This window comes from Schistocerca nitens, chromosome 3 (assembly GCF_023898315.1).
Source record: "Schistocerca nitens isolate TAMUIC-IGC-003100 chromosome 3, iqSchNite1.1, whole genome shotgun sequence".
NCBI lineage: Eukaryota > Metazoa > Arthropoda > Insecta > Orthoptera > Acrididae > Schistocerca > Schistocerca nitens.
The window spans coordinates 271,822,680-271,844,458 of record NC_064616.1 but is presented as its reverse complement, the minus strand read 5'-3'; the positions used below and the strand labels follow the sequence as shown (position 1 = coordinate 271,844,458).

Below are 21,779 nucleotides of genomic sequence, written 5' to 3'. Positions count from 1 at the left end.
AATTTTTAAAATCATAGCAAAGTGAATGCAATTACCAAATTTTGGTGAGGCTGGTCTTGAAGAATTGCAAAGTTGTACAGCATAGGTGACAACTGAATGGAATAAATATTTGATACTTCTCTTTTCCCACACAAAATCTAACATGATTTTCCCATACTGGGTGGTTATATTTAAAGTGCAGCTACACGTGGAGTTCCAGTGTGGGCTGTAATTATCATATACAAGTGAAACTTGGCAAATATGCTAATGTATTAATATGGAACTGATCTATGCTGGAAAAAATTAGTCCCATTTCTGGCCACCAGGTGCTAATCTGGTGCTGCTCAGTATCTCATCAACATCTCTGGTATTCATATTGAATGAACAGCGTAAGCGATGGTTAATAATAAAATCAGCATTATGGCTTTCTCGCTTGTTTGACCTTTTCTGCCCACATCCCATTCCTAATCTGTTACATATGGAAATATTTCTGTATGTCTTTCTTGCATCCACAGCATTAAATTTGCACCTGATGGCCAAAATTGGAACTATTTTTTTCCAGTATAAATCAGTTCTGTATTAATGCATTACAATATCTACCAAGTTTTGCTGTCATACAGTAATTATGGCTAACTATGAACCTCTATGAGTAGCTGCACTTTAATTATAATTACAAAGTACTTAGCATTATTGTTAAAACGGCAATCTTCAAACCACAAACTATCAAAGGAAACACCATAATGACTTAAAGATAATCAGTGGTAAATGGAAGAAATAGCGTTATCTATTTATTTCTACTTTTCTGGGTCTCTGAGAGCAGAGTAAATTTCAGTACAAGTAACACTCCAAAAAGCAGGATTCTTAATTGAAAGAGCATCCTACATGAAAAGAAAATCCTTTTCTTTTTTTAACGATGGTGCAGGATATAGAAAATTAAGCTGCTCAGAATATATAATAATAATAACTGTCTTTACTGATGTAAGGATGTAATGTATGATTTATTTAGAAGCTAATATACTTTATCAGACACTTTTACCTGCATTCATGCAGATCCATATGTACATGGACAGGCATTTCAAACGTATTTATGTTACCCGGTAACAAACTGAACTTATGCATATTAACTAACATGTAATAATTATTTTATTTGTGCAACAGTAGGTCATAAATAATGACAATGAAGTCTTTCCTATGATTAAAACAGTACATCAGACACAAGATTTCCATTGCTTACTGCTACTCATATTTCATTTGAGCTACTGAGTGGTTGACTTTCCAGTTTCAAATCCATGGTGCAAATTATTTATTAGCATTTCTTTATTTATAAATTCGGTTGATTTCCAATAAAGCAATTTTTGAAGAATTTTGCTGAAGGCTGATAAAACTAATGTTTCAGATGATGCAGCAAAAGTTGGAACTCAGTATTTGAGACAGTGTGAAAGTATGGAATATGCTCAGAATGTGATACGTGAGAAACTTGAAATCCGTGGAACAATTTATGCAGAAATGCCATATGTGAACTGTGACCGTGATGGCAGCTATGGACGTATTCAACAGCAAAGTTCTCAGTAAGTACCATGCACTAACAAACAGATTTACTTTTACAAAATATGTAATGGGGGGGGGGGGGGGGGGGGGAGGAGGGTCTGGGGCTAAAAATGATAGAGTGAGGCCAAGAGATGAATACAAGAAGTGGGTTCAGTAGGAGGTAAGTTGCAGCAGTTATTCAGTGATGAAGAGGGCTGCACAGGATAGAACAGTGTGGAGTGCTGCATCACATCAGTCTCAGTCCGAAGGCCACATTAACAACAGCATTTAATGAAAATTTGCTTCATCCATTTAGGTCTTTATTTATACACAGCATAGACATTAAATCTGTTCTGTTATTGTAAATCCTAAATCATTTTTCACATTCAGATATCTGAACTGTCTTATAAAAGAAAACACAATGGAAAAAAATATCCAAGTCTTCATGGAACATTTGCAGTTCATAACAAAAACAAAGCAAAATTATGAAATGAAAATTAAGATGACACAAAGGCACTAAGTACACTGCTATAACATGAATGATCACATCAAAAATTGGTTAACTTCCGATGTTAGTAAATTCTACCTGAGAAACATTGACAGTGATGTGACATGGTGTTATGTGATGTGACATTGATGGTCAGAGTGAATTCCACCAATTGAAATGCATTGTGGAATATTCTCATGTGAAATGTGAATTGGCCTTAAGGAAGCACTGATCAACTTCAGTGTGAATATTGTGATGAGTTATTGCTGTTTGAAGATTACTTTGTAAAATGGCAATGTTTGAAGGCTGTGTGGTGGAAAGCAAGTTTATAATGCACATCACAACAATGGAATGTTACTGAAAGTCTGGCATCTCTTTGTGTAGATTGGTGAATATTCTTTGTAGTTATAATAAAGTTGGCACATGGCTTCAAAGAGTTTACACTTCAAGATAGTACTCATTTAAATAATGAGATATGACTTTGGTATGCAGCTTTTCTGGCATAAATGCACTATTCTACACTTATACTGCAGTAAGACTTTTTCCATTGTTGATGAAAACATCCAGAGTAGTTAATTCAATTAACTCTTCAATCTCAAATTAAAAGCAAAGAACTGTGTAATAAATATTTGTTATGAAAAGTGGTTGTTAATTACTGCAGTAACCTTGCCCTAATGCAGACTAATTTCAAATTTCTGTAGGCATTTGAAAGACCTAATTTTATTTTGTGTTGCGAAGAAACCTCTAAAAAAAGCTCAAAGAATCCCATTTACATAATCAAACCATGGTTAGAAAGGAAAATAGACAAGTGCAGTTTTAAAGTAAGTGAAAATTACATTGTCTTAAATTGGATGTAGTGACTGGATGCTAGTGTGAACTGACCTGAGACTAATGTGCTCTTACATAGACACAGTTTGCATTCACTTTCCAAGCCATTACACAAGTGGTATTTCAAAGAAATGTTGCAACTGGTTCAAGTTTCAAAAGTAGTTTAAGCTGAAGTTAATTTTCTGGTCTCACTAACACAACTAACACTTGTTTTGTCAAGTGATACACTTGTCACTATTTATAGAAGTATTGTTGTTGTTCAAGTCAGAAGTGAACCAACACTTACTTAACTGTAAGCATGACTGAAGCAATAACTTTTTTTGTTGATTCACGAATACACCAGTGATTCAGCCAGGCTAATTATAATATTTGGTGTTTAAATTTTTTGTGGGAGTAGTGGTAATTAATTACTGTGTTTTGGTTATGTGTATTGGGATAGTGTTTTTTGGATTAATGGGGAGGCTTTACAGCTAAGGTTACTTGCATATTACTTGTGAGTCATCTGAATGCTTCTGAAAATCAGTTAAGGCTACACACTGTTGATGACTTTCTCATTGGTATTAATAGTCATTTCCATGTATTATAATTGTAGTGTGGTGCCTTCCTGCCCCTTACATGTCTGAATGCCATAGAGTTCTAATGATTTTCTTTCTGTAGGGAAATTGAGTTACACATAACAAAGCATTTTAGTCACTCCCAAAGTTTCCTATAAACAACTCAAGATGGAAGTGTAGTGTATGAAAGAATGAGGGGGAGGATCTCATTGCAGTATCCCTTGATCTTGAAAAACAGTTTGACTGTGTTAACTTTACTGCATTTCTTGTCAAGCTAGGAAACCTGGATATTAGAGAAACTTGCCATGGGTTGATGGAATGTAAATACAAAATTAATGTGCATGTCAGAAAGAACAGACACAGTTGACAATCCACAGCTCTCACAAAATACGAGGGCTATCCACAAAGTACATTACATTTTGGAATTAAAAATAAATAAAGTTTTGGAAATTTTGTTTATTATATACAGATGAAAGCCACACATAAATACTACTTTTCTACATAGTTGCCATTTAAATTAAGGCACTTATCTTAGCGATGGACGAGCTTGGAAATTCCTTCGTCGTAAAATTCGGCCGCCTGCACCTTCAACCACGTGGTTACCTCTTCTTGAAGCTGTGCGTCGTCATCAAAACGTTGCATAACCAACGACTTCTTCATTGCTGGGAATAAGTGGAAGTCGCTCAGTGCCAGGTCGGGACTGTGCAGCGGATGAGAAAACAACTTCCACTTAAAAGATTCGAGAACTTCACGAGTGGCATTTGCCATGTGGGCCTGGACGTTGTCGTGAATCAGCAAGATCTTTGAGCCCAACTTTCCCCTGCGCTTGTTTTGTATTGCTCTTCTGAGGTTGTGCAGAGTTTGGCAATACCTTTGAGAGTTTATTGTAGTGCCTCTTTCCAGGAAATCCACAAAAATCACACCTTTTCTGTCCCAAAAGAGGTAACCACGTGGTTGAAGGCGCAGGCGGCCGAATTTTATGACGAAGGAATTTCCAAGCTCATCCATTGCTACGATAAGTGCCTTAATTTAAATGGCAACTATGTAGAAAAGTAGTATTTAAGTGTGGCTTTCATCTGTATATAATAAAAGAAATTTCCAATACTTTGTTATTTTTAATTCCAAAACGTAATGTACTTTGTGGATAGCCCTCATATATCATAATTAATTCACTGACTGCAAATTCCTTGACATTAGCTATGTAACACATATAGATTTAGTACCCAATACTGACATTAAAATTTGTGCCAGACCAGGACTCAAACCTGGATTTCCCACTTATTGGAAGTGGTCACCTTTATCACTTCAGTCAATGTGTCACTGTTCTACACCCTTATATCATAGTCTACTAAATTCATCACCTAATGCTCACAGCATTAATTGGATTCCTGGAACAGGGAGAATAAAGCAATGAAGAATCCAGACCAATGTTATTGTTGTGTGTCTACCTAGGCTTGCAACAGTCAAATGCACATCTGGAAGAACAGACGCTGTTAATGATCCACAGCTGTACATAAACATTTTGAAGTTAATTCACTGATTGGAAATTCCTTGACATCAGCTGCATTAGGAATAGATCTATGACCCAACAGTGACACATAAAAATTTGTGCCAGACCGGAACTCAAACTTGGGTTTCCCACTTAATATCAGCAGTCACCTTAACCACTATGGCTGTCTGTGCATGCTTCCAGTCCAGCACAAATTTTCATATGTCACTATTGGGTAGTAGATTTACACCTAACACAGCTGACATCAAGACATTCACTGCCAGCAAGTTAATTTCAAGGCAAATGTAAAATGTTTAAACAGCTGTATAGAAGATAATTGTGGGTGAGAAGATGATATTTTTCCCCATTTTATTTCTGCACAGTAACAATGTTCTTTCTTAAATATGACATAAACCAAAAATTAAAATTATGCTGTACATTATTAAATGAAAATATGTGTCACATTTTGATGATGTGAAGTCCAAAAGTGGTTATAATAATTTATTTAAGAAGCTCAAGACTTTTTTAAATATTTCAGTTGAATTATTTTCATTACAAATTTTGAAGATTCATTTGGTTTATCAGTTATTGCCAATGTACCATATTAATCATTTATGTTATGCAATTGAATACACAGCAGTGAATATCCTTAGCATTCACATAAAACCTGATAACAACCCTTTCAAAAGTTTATGTTATTACTTTTTTAACTGGATTATAATATTCATATAATATCACATTATGAATGAATTCATCCTGATTCGTTTGTACTATGGGGAAAGCCACTTGCATAAATGAAAGCATAGTTTATCTGATATTTAACCTTATATAGGTATAGTAATGGTTATTCTCTAGTGAGATAAATGTGATCTCTCTGTATTCAAAGCATAATTTAGTAAAATTTTCTGCATTCTTTTGATTTAAAATGGCGAGGACATTTTTAGGTACAGAATTAATTCCATGAAACCTGAATTTCACTAACAAAATTTTCTTAGAAAAGGATTCCGCTTTGGTATGGTTTGATATTTGTGTTAAAATAACATCGGCTATTACTGCATTACATCTACATCAACATCAATTCTCTGAAAAGTGGTATGAAGTGCAAGGTACAGGATACTCCCCATTGTATTAGGGTTTCTCATTCCATTTTTGAATTGAACACTGGGAGAGTGACTGTAGTTAGTATAATCTTGCTTTGTGGTCCTTAGGGAGCAGTTCAGGGCTGGTTGTAGAATGTGTACAGATTCTTTGCTTAATACTGGTTCTTAAAAAAATTGTAAATGGGCTTTTCAGGATTCTTCATGTCTGACTTTAAGTACCTGATTTTTCAAGTTTTTCAGCATTTGTTTATTGCTCTACCATGAATTAACCAAAGTTGTGACATTTATTATGTCCTTTTTGTACACTTTTATTATCCCCTCTTAACCCTATTTTGGTTAAGCAATACTCTAGGATGAGTCACACAACTGTTTTGTAAGCTATTTCCTTTGCAAAATTATTGCATTTTCCCAGTGTCCTACCAATAAATACAAATTCTGCCAGTTGGTTAACCTATGGTTAAGTGAATGTGAACATTCTATTTCATATCCCCTCAAATAATTACTGCCAGGTATGAGTTGGCTGCTTCCAGTTGACATTCATTGATATCATAATCATAGGATACCATGCTTTTGCATTTTGTGAAGTGCAGAGTTTTATGTTTCTGAATGTTATTCCAAGTTGCCAGTTTTTGCACCATTTGAAACCTTATCAAGATCTCTGAGTGAATATTTGCACATCTTCTTTTCAGATCATACTTCATTGTAGATAACTGCATCTTCCAGAAAAAATTTAAGCCCCCCCCCCTCCCCCCCCACCTCCTGAACCTCTATCCAATACTAAATTGGTGTTCCCTTCATGTCCAGGAAGTCCCCTGCCAACTGATGTCTTATTTTAATGAAGTAATGTCACAAATGTATTTCCTTCCCAGTCGTATTACCTCCTCATTAGTTATATAAACTACCCATCTAATCTTCAGCATTCTTCTGTGGCACCACATTTCAAAAGCTTCTATTCTCTTCTTGTCTAAACTGTTTATTATTCATGTTTCACTACCTTACAAGGCTGCACTCTAGACAAATACCTTCAGAAAAACTTCCTAACACTTAAATCTGCATTCATTGTTAACAAATCTCTCTTCTTTAGAAACACTTTCTTGCCACTGCCAGTCTACATTTTATATTCTCTATACTTTGGCCATCATCAGTTATATCACTGCTCAAATAGCAAAATTCGTCTAATATTTCCTAATCTGATTCCTTGTGTTTTATTTTTCTTAATATTTATTTTATATCCTTCTTTCAAGACACTGTCTTTTCTATTCAACTGCTCTTACAAGTCTTTCACTGTCATCAGCAAACCTCAAAGATTTTGTTTGTAGTGTTCTCAGATGTCCAGCCGGACAGAGTTGTCTTCATAACACGGTGTTTTGACAGCATACCCTGCCAAGATATTTGGGTATACCTGTAGAATAATCATCTTCGCAACATCCTACCTCCTTTATGCTACAATCACTGTCATCTCTGCCCCCACTACCCAATCACATAACAAGTCGGGTGGAGTGATAGGGGCACAGGATCACCAAAGGCTGTGTGCAAACTGGATCACAGGCGTGGAAGTACCTCTCAGTTGACACTGTTATTTTAGCTGTCTGAGGGCTGGGTCACAAACTATGCTTAGGCTGTAGCCTATTGGCCACACATACTTCAATTGCCTCCTTCGGAATATAATTCCAAAATGATGACATCTGTCTTAACAATTTATTTATTTATTTATTTAGCACCCATATTACATACACATTCATGATATTGGACTTGTCATAGTACAAAACAGTGTAAAATATTATATAGTTACATCATGTACAAACTCTTATCATTCTTATCAACACATCTCATAGTGGAGATGCTGAGTCACAGATAGGTACAAGGAAAATACTGTCACAAGTAAAGCTTTTGGCCATTAAGGCCTTCGTCAACCTTATCAATAGTAGCAACTTTCCTTTTCATAATACATGGTATTCCACTCAAACCTCCCTGATTTCAAAGACTCAGGAAAAAAACTACAGTAGATATGACACTGAAAAGTGCAGCACATTATAGAGCATCTCAAATAAATTATTTATTTATCATCAATACACCTCTAAATGTGAACTATTTGTAGCATGAAAAATATTGAGTCTATATTCAATTTATTGTCAAGTTCTTTGTAACATTTCCTCTATTATTATTGCAATCGCATTAGTGATACAATGACACAATGTAGGAATATCGTCCACTTTGGTCACATACACACGGTCCTTCACGAATCCCCACGTGAAGAAATCAAGCAGCGTAATGTTGGGTGAACATGGTGGCCAGGCAATGGGTTCTTCATGTCTGATCCAACGACTGGGAAATTTCCTATTCAGGAACTTGCAAACAGCCGTTGGACAATGTGGTGGAGCTCCATTTTGTTGAAAAATAATGTTGTGTTGCAAGCCTTGTATCTGAGCGTACACAAAGTACTCCAAAATGTCCAGATACACTGACCCATTTACTGTTTGTTCTGCAAAGTAGAATGGTCCAACAATCCTGTCATACATTAGCCCGCACCAGACATTTAGTTTAGGGCCATCATGAACATGTTCAATGACAACGTGCAGATTTTGTGAACTCCAAATCCAAACATTATGCCTATTAACCCTTCCTGATAGATGAAAGGTTGCCTCATATGGGAATAAACATCTTTCCAGGAACTGGCATTGATATCAATACACTGCAGCATATCTACAGCAAATTGTTGTCGGCGTGGTTTGTCGTTCGGAGTCAGATGTTGCAGACTTTGCACTTTGTGAGCACACATACAAAGATGCTGGTGAACTACACAATGCAGTGTTGATCAAGGTACATCAAGTTGCCTAGATGGTTGACAAATTGATCTTCGTGGGCTTCTGAGAAATGTTTGTCTCATGTCCTCCACTGTCTGTTCTCAAACTCTGTAACATGCACCGCCAGAATGTTTCATAACACTTCCTGTTGCCAGAAACTTTCTATGCCATTCCTTAATTTTTTCACATCAGGTGAATCACATTCATACACATGACAATAATTTCTTTGCACAGCAATCAGCAGTTTTGTTTCTGCAAACCACACTACTGCATGCGCGCACTGTTGTGGAGTCGCCATCTTCACTTCAGGTGACAATGACGAACTATGGCGATGATACTTGGCACTTTTGATGTGGGAAATATAAATTTTTTGAGATGCTCTACAATGTGGTGCATTTTTCATTCTTGTATCTACCTTGGGTTTTCTCTCCTGGGTCCTTGAAATCAGGAAAGTTTGAGTGGGGCATCCTGTATTGTTACATTCCATCCTGGATTTTCCATTGTTTGATTAACAACACATCTTCATAACAAAACATTATTCTGCTTAATTGGATTAAAAAATTACATATGTACATACAGATAAAATAAGAGCTAGTGAAACACCTTGGTTAGTTTTACTGAAACTATTAAATAACAGTACTTTAGTTAAATAGGCATAGTAACATAGAGCAAAAAAGTTAGGTGCATAATTAGATACAGACATTGATGAAAGAAGTTTAATGTTATCTAGGAATAATTTGATAATTATGAATTTTTGTTTAGAGAGATTATGATGCAGACATACAGATTTGAGCAAAATTCCAGGTATTCATTAATGCTGTAGAAGCTGTTGTTTATTAGTAAATTTTTTTAGTTCTTTTTCAAATGTATTAATGTTTGGTAGTTTTTTGATGTTACGGGGCAATGCATTGTAGAGAATTTTTTGTTTCTAAACAACATTGTCCTGAGATATTGATTTTCTGTGCACATCCTCATGATAGTCATCCCTGTTAGTTGTTTGATAATTGTGGATCTCACTATTCAAAGCTGAAACTTGATGGTTTTTAATACCTCTACATGATTCTCTGTAAGCAGCATCACTTATTAATCTTACAGCTTTCTTTTGAAGTTTAAAAGACAAAGAGGTGATTCCCCAGAATACTGTACCATACCTCAGTAGACTATGCATGTATGCGTAATAAGCACTTAACACTGTTTCAATATTGCAGCAATCTTTAAGCATACTTCCCTTTTATAAAGAAGCTGGTATCATCAGCAAGTACTATAGTATCAGCTGTTGAAAACTGTTGTGGTAGTTCATTAATAAAAACCAAGAGTAACAATGGTCCCAATACCAAGCTCTGGGGCACCCCATAATTAACTCTTTAAATGTTCAGACTGGTACACCTTGCCATCCTGAGAAATTTGCACTATATGTCTCCTATCAGCTAAATATGAATTGAACTACTAATAGGAAACACTACAAACACCATAATTATATAGTTTTGACAGTAGTAGATTATGATTTATAAGATAAAATGCTTTGGAAAGATCCTAAAACAACCCATGGATCAGTTCCTTGCCCTCAATAGCTTTGTAAACAAGTTTTAGGAAATCGAAGGGAGCCATTTGCATAGGTTTGCCTTTTCTGAAACCATTCTGTGCATTTACAAGAACTTTATTTTTTTTTAGGAAGTCTAGCAATCAGTTACACATTATTCTTTCTATTATGTTCAAAGTAATAATGATAGTGGTGTCATATTTTTAATCTCAAACTTGACACCACTTTTATAAACTGGTAATACTGTTGACTGCTTAAGTTTACTTGGAAACACCCCCAGTTTCAAAGTTCAAAGGAGTGGTTGATTATGTCCATAAGTTGAGAGAGAACATTATCGGTGCAATACTTAATAATTTTGTCAGGGATACCATCAAATCCGCAGGTCATTTTACTCCTTAGTTTACTGATAGCCCTTTGTACTACTTCCAGTGTTATGGGATATAGGCACATTGTCCTTTCATTTATTGGAGTTATTACCTTTGTCTTTGGATTATATTTAACTATGATCGGGTTTTGGGATACATTAATATAATGATCATTAAATATATTAGCTATTAGAAGTGGATCATCAACAATTTCATTTCTGTGTTTTATGGTGATTTTATTGCTTGCATTTGTCATGTTTGCCTGTATGATTATTAATAACATTCCACATTGATTTCATTTTGTTGTTCCCCTTTCTGATATATGAATCATTGTGCTTCTATTTTGCAGCAACTACAGCTTCCCTGTGCTTTTTCCTATAACACTTTACATTTGGTTTCAAGGTAGTATTTTGCTTTGCACACTTGTATAGCATTCTAAGACTTTTTGATAACTATTTGATTTCACTTGTCTTCCACAAATTTGATTTTTTGTTTATTTTTGTTCTCTTCGGAGGGAATGAAATATTGTAACAGTATTTATAATTTGACAAGAACTTGCTGAATTTTATATCTACAGAATTTATGGTTTCCATGTTCCAGTTTATATTTTTTATCATTAGATTAAAGATCCTAATGCTGTTATCATTAATTACTCTTCACTCAATGTATCTCTTGTTGTCACTTTTCTTATGAGATTTCTCCAAAATCAATTTAATTGCTTGATGATCAGAGAAACCTGTATCCAATAACTCAGATTTAAAGCCACATTTTGATTTACCAATGAATATTTGGTCAATAGTACTTTCACTTTTGCTGCTGTATCTGATGATATCTTCTACGCATATCTCCATATTGCATGTTTTAAGTATATTAACTAGTATCTGCCCTTTTTTTACCGTTATCCTTGAAATTAATATTCAAAGCTCCAAGCATGATGATGTATCTTGACTGACTATTTAGTTAATTCAGAAGATTTTCCAAACTTTTAGAGAACAATTCAAAATTGCTAGAAGGGGACCTATATATACATGTAATTGTAATTTTACTTTCTGTTAGTTCATATAAACAATATTCAAAATCTTTTCAAATACAGCAGACATTTCTAAACCTAATTTCCTTTGATTTAATACCTGTTCTTACATGTATATGCCCATCCCCTCTGTATGTTTCCCTGCAAAAGCTGCTGCTTAGCAGGAAGTCTCTGTAATCCCAGCTACACATTTTTGTATTTCTTGCACATGGTGTTCACTTACACACAAGACTGAAATCTCCTTCAATGTATCATTCAAAAGGACCTCCAGCTCATACAACATACTGGTTAAGCCCTGTACATTGTTCTATGAGAGGTACATTTCTTGCCTGGTTATTTCTTTGAAGAGTAGACTCTTGTCTTCTTTTCATTTCTGCCTTGATTTTCACCTCCTAGGAGTCCTGGACTTATTCTCAGTTGTAATCCTCTTCAGTGGATTGGGCCATAAAAGATCATTCATGTGTCATTTGGATACTGTCCTCTGCCTGGTGGTTTGTTATTATATGTTGTTTTTATCTTCCATCAACTCTGGCACAGCTTTCTCCTCAGTCTTTTTACATGGTGGTTATGTCTTCTGTGCTGCTTCCTTATCATTTGTTCATTCCACAGAAGGCATAATTACTGTTAACGTTTTGGTTTCTTATTCTGTTATTTTCTCATGCTGTAAGCACTATGGTGATATTGTCTTCTATGCTGCTTCCCTGTAACTTGTTCATTCCATAGAATGCATATTTACTGTTAATTTTTTGGTTTTCTGTTTTCTTATACTCCCATATTGCAAGCATTCAGTTTTGGTGACTGACTGATCTGCCTGTTGCAAGCAGTTAATAGAGATCAGTGACGGTGTGGTGGGCTGAAGCATAGCTGAGTTTTTCTTTGCCTTTCATAACCAGATGTAGCCCATGTCTCATATAGTCTTCTTTCTTCATATTTCATTGAGTCCCCTGTAGTCATGCAATGTTCTACAACTGCAGAGTTTGTTGGTTGCTTAAGTTTGGTGTGTCTTCTGTGTTCCTTGAGTCTCTCTTGAAATGTCCTCACAATCTGCTGAATGTATGCCTTACTGCATTTACATGAATTATGGTAAACACCCCATTTATGGAGCCTCAACTCATCTCTCACCATAGCTAATACTGCATGCATTTTCTCAAGTGGATGGAAAATACTCTTAATGTTGCATCAAACCAGGGTTCTGACACAATTTTGTTCAATACCTTGCCAACATACAATGGATATACCATTTTCTTATCCTCCTCATCATGTTCTATTTGCTGAGGCCATACCTCCTGTCTGAAAGCATCTTGGATTTTTCTCCCACTCCATCCATTCTTCTTGAATATGTACTTAGGGTGGGTGAGCTCCCTGGGTAGGCTTTCCTTGGCTGATACTGCATGTGTCCTGTGTACCTGCGTACATAGCACACCTCACACTGTGAAGGATAATGGCAGCTAGAAGCATGGAGATACAGTTCAATGTTGGTAGCTTTCTTGCACACACTCTATCCCATAGTATCCAATTTAGGCTTGACTAAGGTGTCCAAAAAGAGGAATTCATCATTCTCTTCCACCTGCATCATGAATTTAATAGGGGAGTGTAGGCAATTCAGGTGTTTGAAGAAATCCTAAAGTTTTCCTCTCCCATGTGGCCATACCACAAATGTGTCATAAACATATCTGAAAAAGCATGTACACTTCAATGCAGCTGCTTCCAGAGCTTTCTCTTTGAAATCCTCCATAAAAAAAGTTTTCTACAACTGGCGTCAAAGGGCACTCTATGGTGATGTCACCTGTTTGTCCATAATAGTCACCATTATAATGGCCATTCTTTTTCCTCAATAATGACCACTATGAACAAATGGATGGCACCGCCATGGGATGCCTTCTGTCACCAACTGTGTCAAACTTATTTATGGAGGATTTGGAATAGAAATCTCTGGAAACAGCTGCATTGAAGCCTATATGTTTTTGAGATATGTTGATGATACATTTGTGATGTGGCCAAATGGGAGTGAAAAGTTTCAGTTAACCCAACATATGAACTTTCTGCACCCAAGTATCAGATTCCTCATGAAGGTCTAAGACAAAGGTGAACTCTGCATTTTGGATCTCTTAATCAAACGCAAAACAAATGGTGCTATGGGATACAGTGTGTACAGGAAAGTCATCCACAGTGATTTGTATCTCCACACTGCCAGCTTCCATCATCCCTCACAGCATGAGAATGTGATATATACACTGGTGCACAGGTCCCTTGAAATATCAAATGAAGAAAGCCTACCAACCACTCTAAGGATTTATTCAACAAGGACTGCTATGGTTGGAGACAAATCCAACATGATGTCAGGCAAAAGGTACAGGCCCAGCAAACAGAACATGACAAGAACAACAAGCCAATGATGTATCTGCTGAACACTGGGAAAGTATTGATCAAAATTGGCAGAATCCTGGTTCGAAACAACATTAAATGCATTTTTCATCCACCTCCAAAAACACGTGCACTATTAGGTTCAGTGAAATATGACTTGGGGTTCCACAAACCGGGTGATTAACATATTCCATGTAAATGCAATAAGATATACATCAAGCAGACTGTGTGGACAATTGAAGAAAGTTGCAAGAAACACAGAAGACACATCAAACTTAAGCAAACAACAAAATCTGTGGTTGCAGAATATTGAATGGCTACAAGAGACTCAATGAAGTATGAAGAAACAGAAGTGGTAAGACCAACCTCATCGTTTTGGGACTGTGCTCTGAAGGACGCTATTGGAATCTGAGCAACTGATTGGCTGATCAATGGTGACAGTGGCTACAGCCAAAGCAGAGCTTGAGACCTAGCATTTAGCCAACTAAAATCACAGTTTCAGCCAAGAGCCACTTCCAGGCACGGCAGGGGCTAATGGGGGCTAATGAGCGCTACAGAAGCATGAGGGCACAGGTCCACATCCAGCCTTCTGTGATGCCCATCCACTACCTCCACCCAATGCAACATGTGACCAGGTTATAGGGGAAGGGGTGGGGAGTGGTCACAGTATAAATGAGACTAGATGTAGTGAATATGCTCATTCTACAAGTATCAACTGGAGATGACAGTATGGTAGGCTATTGAAATATTGTGTTTCAAAGGGGACTGCACCTAGCAGGCACCTGAGAGTAGTGCACACAGTTGATTTGCCAGGAAAATTTAATATCACATTCAAAGTTTTTGTTTCTTCTCCACGAAGTTCAATTCTTTCTTGAAATTTTTCTTTAGATTCCTTTTACTGCTTGTTCAATGTACAGATTGAATAACAGTGGGGCTAGGCTACAACTCTGTCTCACTCCCTTCTTACCACTGCTCCCCTTTTATGCCCCTCAACTTTTATAACTGCCATCTGGTTTCTGTACCACTGTATATAACCTTTCACTCTTTTTATTTTAACCCTGCTGTAAACTGGAACACCCTCTTTGAAATTCTGAATTTCTCAAAATCTATAAAAGCTATATATTTAGGGTTACCTTTCCTTACCCTATCTTCTAAGAAAAGTTGTATGGTCAATATTGCTCTGCATGTTCTTACATTTCTCCATAACCCAAACTAATCTTCCCCAAGATTGGTTTCTACCAGCTTTTCCATTTTTCTGTAAATAATTTGTGTTAGTATTCTGCAACCATGATTAATTGAACTGCTAGTACAGTAATAGTCACAACTGTCAGCACCTGATTTCTTTGGAATTGGGACTGCTACATTCTTCTTGAAGTTTGAGGGTATTTTGCCTGCCTCATACATGTTGCACACCAGGCTGAATAGTTTTGTTATGGCTGGCTCTCCCAAGGATATCAATAGTTCTGAGGGAATGTTTCTCTTTTCATCAGTTAAATTCAATATCTCCTGTATTATCCAAGGATTTCTACTAGGCCTTGTCTTGTTATTTATTTGATCCTCTTTTTCCTTCATTACATTTCATCTCTCAAAGCTATCCATTAGTCTTCTACTGTATTCATTTCCTCTGTTTCAGACAACTGTTGCTTAAAGCTCACTCTGAAATTCTCATTAACCTCTGGTTCTTTCAACTTATCCATGTACCATCTCCTTAATTTTCTACATTTTGTAATTTCTTCAGTTTTAATCAAGAGTTCATAACCAGCAAATTGTGATCAGAGACACATCTGCTCTTGGAAATGTCTTATTCATTCATGAGCACATTTCATTTCTTATGCACTTGACACATTAAGCATCATAACAGTTACTGTGAGCTTGATCAATGGAACACATAACTAACTAACTTTTGCCAGTTCATTTTCTCCTATTATTTTTCTGTCCTTTCCTCCTTCTACTGACAAGTTCCAGACCTACATTATAATTAAATTTTCCTCTCCCTTCGCTATCTGAATAATTTCTTTTGTCTCATCATACAATCTTTCAATCTCTTCATCTTCTGCAGAGCTACTTGGCATATAAACTTCTACTACTGTGGTGGTGTTGGTTTTATGGTTTTTTTTCTTGGCCATGATGTGTTCACTTTTCTGTTCACAGCAGCTTATCTGCATTCCTATTTTCTTATTCATTATTAGGACTTACTCCTGCATTACCCCTATTTGATTTTGTATTTATAGCCATGTACTCATTGGACCAGAAGTCCTGTTCATCCTTCCACTGACCTTCACTAATCCCCACTGTATCTAAATTCAATCTATGTATTTTCCTTTTTAAATTTTCTAACCTACCTGCCCAATTAAGGGCATTAACATTCCACACTCCGACCCGTAGATTGCCACTATATTTTTCTTGGTGATGATGTTCCCCTTAGCAGTCCCTGCCTAGATATCTGAATGGGGAGAATATCTTATCTCCAGAATATTTTACCCAAGAGGATGCTATCATCATTTAACCATACCCTTGGCAAAAATAACAGCCATAATTTCCCCTTGTTTTCAGCTGTTCTTGGTACCAGCACAGCAAGGCCATGTTGGTTAATGTTACAAAGCTTGACCTATCAATCATCTAGACTGTTGCCCCTTCCACTACCGATAAAGCTGCTGCACCTCTACATAAACCATTAATCTATCTGGCCTCTTAACAGATACCCCTCCATAATGTATGTACCCATGGTACAGCTATCTGTAACATTGGGGTGTGCAAGCTGCCACACCAGGGCAAGGTACATGTTTCATGGGAGGTTTCATTAGATAACCTTTTATTCAGTGAAAAGTCAGCTCTTTTGAAGAAGAAAATTTCAATTAATTATCTTTTTGGATGTTGATTCTCTTTTCTCTTCCCATGCTTGCTCTCCAAAATACAATTGTTTATCTTGATATTTGCTATATAGGAAAATGAAACATTATGGATGAGGTAAACAGGTCCATTGTATTCCCTTATAACTATTTTGTGTGTATATATAACAATATTATGAAAAGGAACTGCAAAAAGGTGGGAATTTAAGGAGATGGGACCTGGATAAACTGAAAGAACCAGAGGTTGTAGAGAGTTTCAGGGAGAGCATAAGGGAACAATTGACAGGAATGGGGGAAAGAAATACAGTAGAAGAAGAATGGGTAGCTCTGAGGGATGAAGTAGTGAAGGCAGCAGAGGATCAAGTAGGTAAAAAGACGAGGGCTAATAGAAATCCTTGGGTAACAGAAGAAATATTGAATTTAATTGATGAAAGAAGAAAATATAAAAATGCAGTAAATGAAGCAGGCAAAAAGGAATACAAACGACTCAAAAATGAGATCGACAGGAAGTGCAAAATGGCTAAGCAGAGGTGGCTAGAGGACAAATGTAAGGATGTAGAGGCTTGTCTCACTAGGGGTAAGATAGATACTGCCTACAGGAAAATTAAAGAGACCTTTGGAGAAAAGAGAACCAATTGTATGAATATCAAGAGCTCAGATGGCAACCCAGTTCTAAGCAAAGAAGGGAAGGCAGAAAGGTGGAAGGAGTATATAGAGGGTTTATACAAGGGCGATGTACTTGAGGACAATATTATGGAAATGGAAGAGGATGTAGATGAAGATGAAATGGGAGATAAGATACTGCGTGAAGAGTTTGGCAGAGCACTGAAAGACCTGAGTCGAAAAAAGGCCCCGGGAGTAGACAACATTCCATTAGAACTACTGATGGCCTAGGGAGAGCCAGTCATGACAAAACTCTACCATCTGGTGAGCAAGATGTATGAGACAGGCAAAATACCCTCAGACTTCAAGAAGAATATAATAATTCCAATCCCAAAGAAAGCAGGTGTTGACAGATGTGAAAATTACCAAACTATCAGTTTAATAAGTCACAGCTGCAAAATACTAACGCAAATTCTTTACAGACGAATGGAAAAACTGGTAGAAGCGGACCTCGGGGAAGATCAGTTTGGATTCCGTAGAAATGTTGGAACACGTGAGGCAATACTAACCTTACGACTTATCTTAGAAGAAAGATTAAGAAAAGGCAAACCTACATTTCTAGCATTTGTAGACTTAGAGAAAGCTTTTGACAATATTGATTGGAATACTCTCTTTCAAATTCTGAAGGTGGCAGGGGTAAAATACAGGGAGCGAAAGGCTATTTACAATTTGTACAGAAACCAGATGGCAGTTATAAGAGTCGAAGGGCATGAAAGGGAAGCAGTGGTTCGGAAAGGAGTGAGACAGGGTTGTAGCCTCTCCCCGATGTTATTCAATCTGTATATTGAGCAAGCAGTAAAGGAGACAAAAGAGAAATTCGGAGTAGGTATTAAAATTCATGGAGAAGAAGTAAAAACTTTGAGGTTCGCCGATGACATTGTAATTCTGTCAGAGACAGCAAAGGACTTGGAAGAGCAGTTGAACGGAATGGACAGCGTCTTGAAAGGAGGATATAAGATGAACATCAACAAAAGCAAAACAAGGATAATGGAATGTAGTCAAATTAAATTGGGTGATGCTGAGGGGAATAGATTAGGAAATGAGACACTTAAAGTAGTAAAAGAATTTTGCTATTTAGGGAGTAAAATAACTGATGATGGTCGAAGTAGAGAGGATATAAAATGTAGACTGGCAATGGTAAGGAAATCGTTTCTGAAGAAGAGAAATTCGTTAACATCGAGTATAGATTTAAGTGTCAGGAAGTCGTTTCTGAAAGTATTTGTATGGAGTGTAGCCATGTATGGAAGTGAAACATGGACGATAACCAGTTTGGACAAGAAGAGAATAGAAGCTTTCGAAATGTGGTGCTACAGAAGAATGCTGAAGATAAGATGGGTAGATCACGTAACTAATGAGGAGGTATTGAATAGGATTGGGGAGAAGAGAAGTTTGTGGCACAACTTGACTAGAAGAAGGGATTGGTTGGTAGGACATGTTTTGAGGCATCAAGGGATCACAAATTTAGCATTGGAGGGCAGTGTGGAGGGTAAAAATCGTAGAGGGAGACCAAGAGATCAATACACTAAACAGATTCAGAAGGATGTAGGTTGCAGTAGGTACTGGGAGATGAAGAAGCTTGCACAGGATAGAGTAGCATGGAGAGCTGCATCAAACCAGTCTCAGGACTGAAGACCACAACAACAACATGAAAAGGAAAGTTGCCACTCACCATATAGGAGAGATGCTGAGTAGCAGATAGGCACAACAAAAAGACTGGCACAAATATAGCTCTTGGCCTGTAAGGCCTTTGTCAAATATATATATGAAATGTTGTTACACTTCTCAGCAATTTACTCTCCAAAGTTGATCAAGAATATCAGTTCTGAAGTTTGCTTTGGCCATTAATAAACTTAATCATTATTAATTCTTCAGTTCTGATACTATGAGGTTTACCTATAAAATCATGGGACTGATGCTGTCACAGAATAGTATGCATTTGCCAAAGATGAATCATCAATAGCTGTGAAGCATGAAGCCTTTTCAATGAAATGAAGCACCTCTAGTGTCCACCCCCAGTAGCTGAGTGGTCAGTGGGACAGAATGTCAATCCTAAGGGCCTGGGTTCAATTCCTGGGTGGGTCAGAGATTTTCTCCACTCAGGGACTGGGTGTTATGTTGTCCTAATTATCATCATTTCATCCCCATCGACACGCAAGTTGCCGAAGTGGCGTCAAATCGAAAGACTTGCACCTGGCGAATGGTCTACCTGACGGGAGGCCCTAGTCACACGTCATTTTATTTTTAGCACCTCTGGTGTCTGTAGGTAAATCAGTGTGGCCATGGCCCTAATTTGTGTAAGAACTTTTATTTTGTTTTTCCATAAAAATGATAAGTGTAAAAATAGAGTAATGAAATGTTGTGGAGTTTCACATGGAACTTGGAAAACTGCTACCAAAACCTATCTTTTACTAAAAGAAGGGTATGAAAATACTGTTTATCACATACAGGAGTTTTTGAGTGGTTCAAGCATTACCAGGATGGCTGAGAAGACACTGAAGATGACTCACACCCGATACGCACTTCAACATAAAAAAATGGATGTACATTTGAAAAAGTAGGCACTCTGATTTGATCTGACAGTCAGTTCAGTATTCCATCAATTTTTGAAACTGTAGTAATTGACAAAGACTGTGTAAGGCAAATTTTACATAACCTATTTAACATGAGAAAAGTGTATGTGAAATTGATGCTGAAAATTCTGATGACTGTACAAAAAGATGCTCATGAAAATACCATTGAAAATGATCATAAGATCTTGGAAAGAGTGATAACAGTGAAGACTCTTGGTTTTTAACTTATAATCCAGAAATTAAACACCAGTCCATCCAATGGAAGTGCCCAACTTCACCAAGACTGAAAAAAGCAAATCAAGATTCAAAGAGGTGATAATTTTTTATATTCATGGGATTGTGTATCTTCACTGGGTTCCTGAAGGCAAACTATTAATCATTATTACTTCCTTGAGGTTCTTGCTCAGCTATGTGACAAAATAATGAAAAAAATGACCCGAGCTGTGGAAGAGCAAGTCATGAGCTCTGCATCAATGCAACACACTGGCTCATGCTGCATTGTCTGTTAAGAGCTTTCTAGCAGAGTACAGCGTCCCAGTGTTATGCCACCCATGTTATTCACCTGATCTAGCAGCATGTAACTTTTATCTATTCCTCAAGGTCAAATCTGCAGTAAAAGGAACAAGATTTCAGTCAATTGAAGGAGTGAAAAAAAAGGAGCTCACAGAAGAAGACTACCAGCACTGTTTCCATCAGTGGAAAATTCTCATGGAGCATTGTAGGTATAGAGAAGAGGAGTGCATAGATGGTAATGAGCATGATAGTGCAGAGGTTAGTACACTGGACTAGGATTCGGGAAGACGACAGTTCAAACCTGCATCCGGCGATCCTGATTTAGGTTTTCCATGATTTCCCTAAATTGCTTAAGACAAATGCTGAGATGCTTCCTTTGAAAGGGCTTGGCCACTTTCCTTCTCCATCCTTCCCTAATCCGAGTTTATGCTCCACCTCTAATGATCTCACTTTTGATGCAACGTTAAACACTAATCTCCTTTTCCTTACATCAAGAGTACAATAACTAAACATGTATGTTTTTGAAATGAAATGTTTTACAGCAATAGTCCTATTATTTTTATCACATCTCATATACTCCAACATTTGAATCATGGATTGTATCTCATAATCTCACTTTCATTGTTCAGTGCTGAGCTACATGAATTGACATAATGTGATGTGATGTCCATTGTGAATACATCCCGACATTGATGTGATGTGACATGATGGCCCATTGATATCTAATGTGATGTGGTGTTAACTTTACTCCATATTATCTTATAATATTTAGCACAAATTAGGTCTGTCACATTGTCTCATGACTTCTAGTGCTGCTTCTTGTGCACCAAAAAACCTACTTCATAGTCATATTTTACTCTAACTGTTCTCAGATTTCTTGCCACCTGTACATAAACAAACTACTGCTACATTTACAAAATTAGATTCCTACATAAAACTATCTCTCTTGTATTACAAGTGGACTGTAAAATTTTTTAGACAGTCAATAATATTTTTCCAAACATACTTACATTACAACATCACAAACACATGAAATACAATTAAAGCTGCATTTCCACATGCATGAATTACTGTCTTACTTACATACACATTCCCCACTACCATCCACATGAGCCAA

The 21,779-nt window shown here is 36.8% G+C and overlaps 1 protein-coding gene across 1 annotated transcript in view; it reads left to right on the top strand.

The window, feature by feature from the left end:
* The window catches only part of LOC126249572 (uncharacterized), a 121,800-nt gene that overhangs the window by 60,600 nt on the left and 39,421 nt on the right, over positions 1 to 21,779 (top strand). The window contains exon 6 of the mRNA XM_049951236.1: positions 1,376 to 1,547. Within this exon, the coding sequence (XP_049807193.1) occupies positions 1,376 to 1,547 (172 nt within the window). The remainder of the gene's footprint in view (positions 1 to 1,375; positions 1,548 to 21,779) is intronic.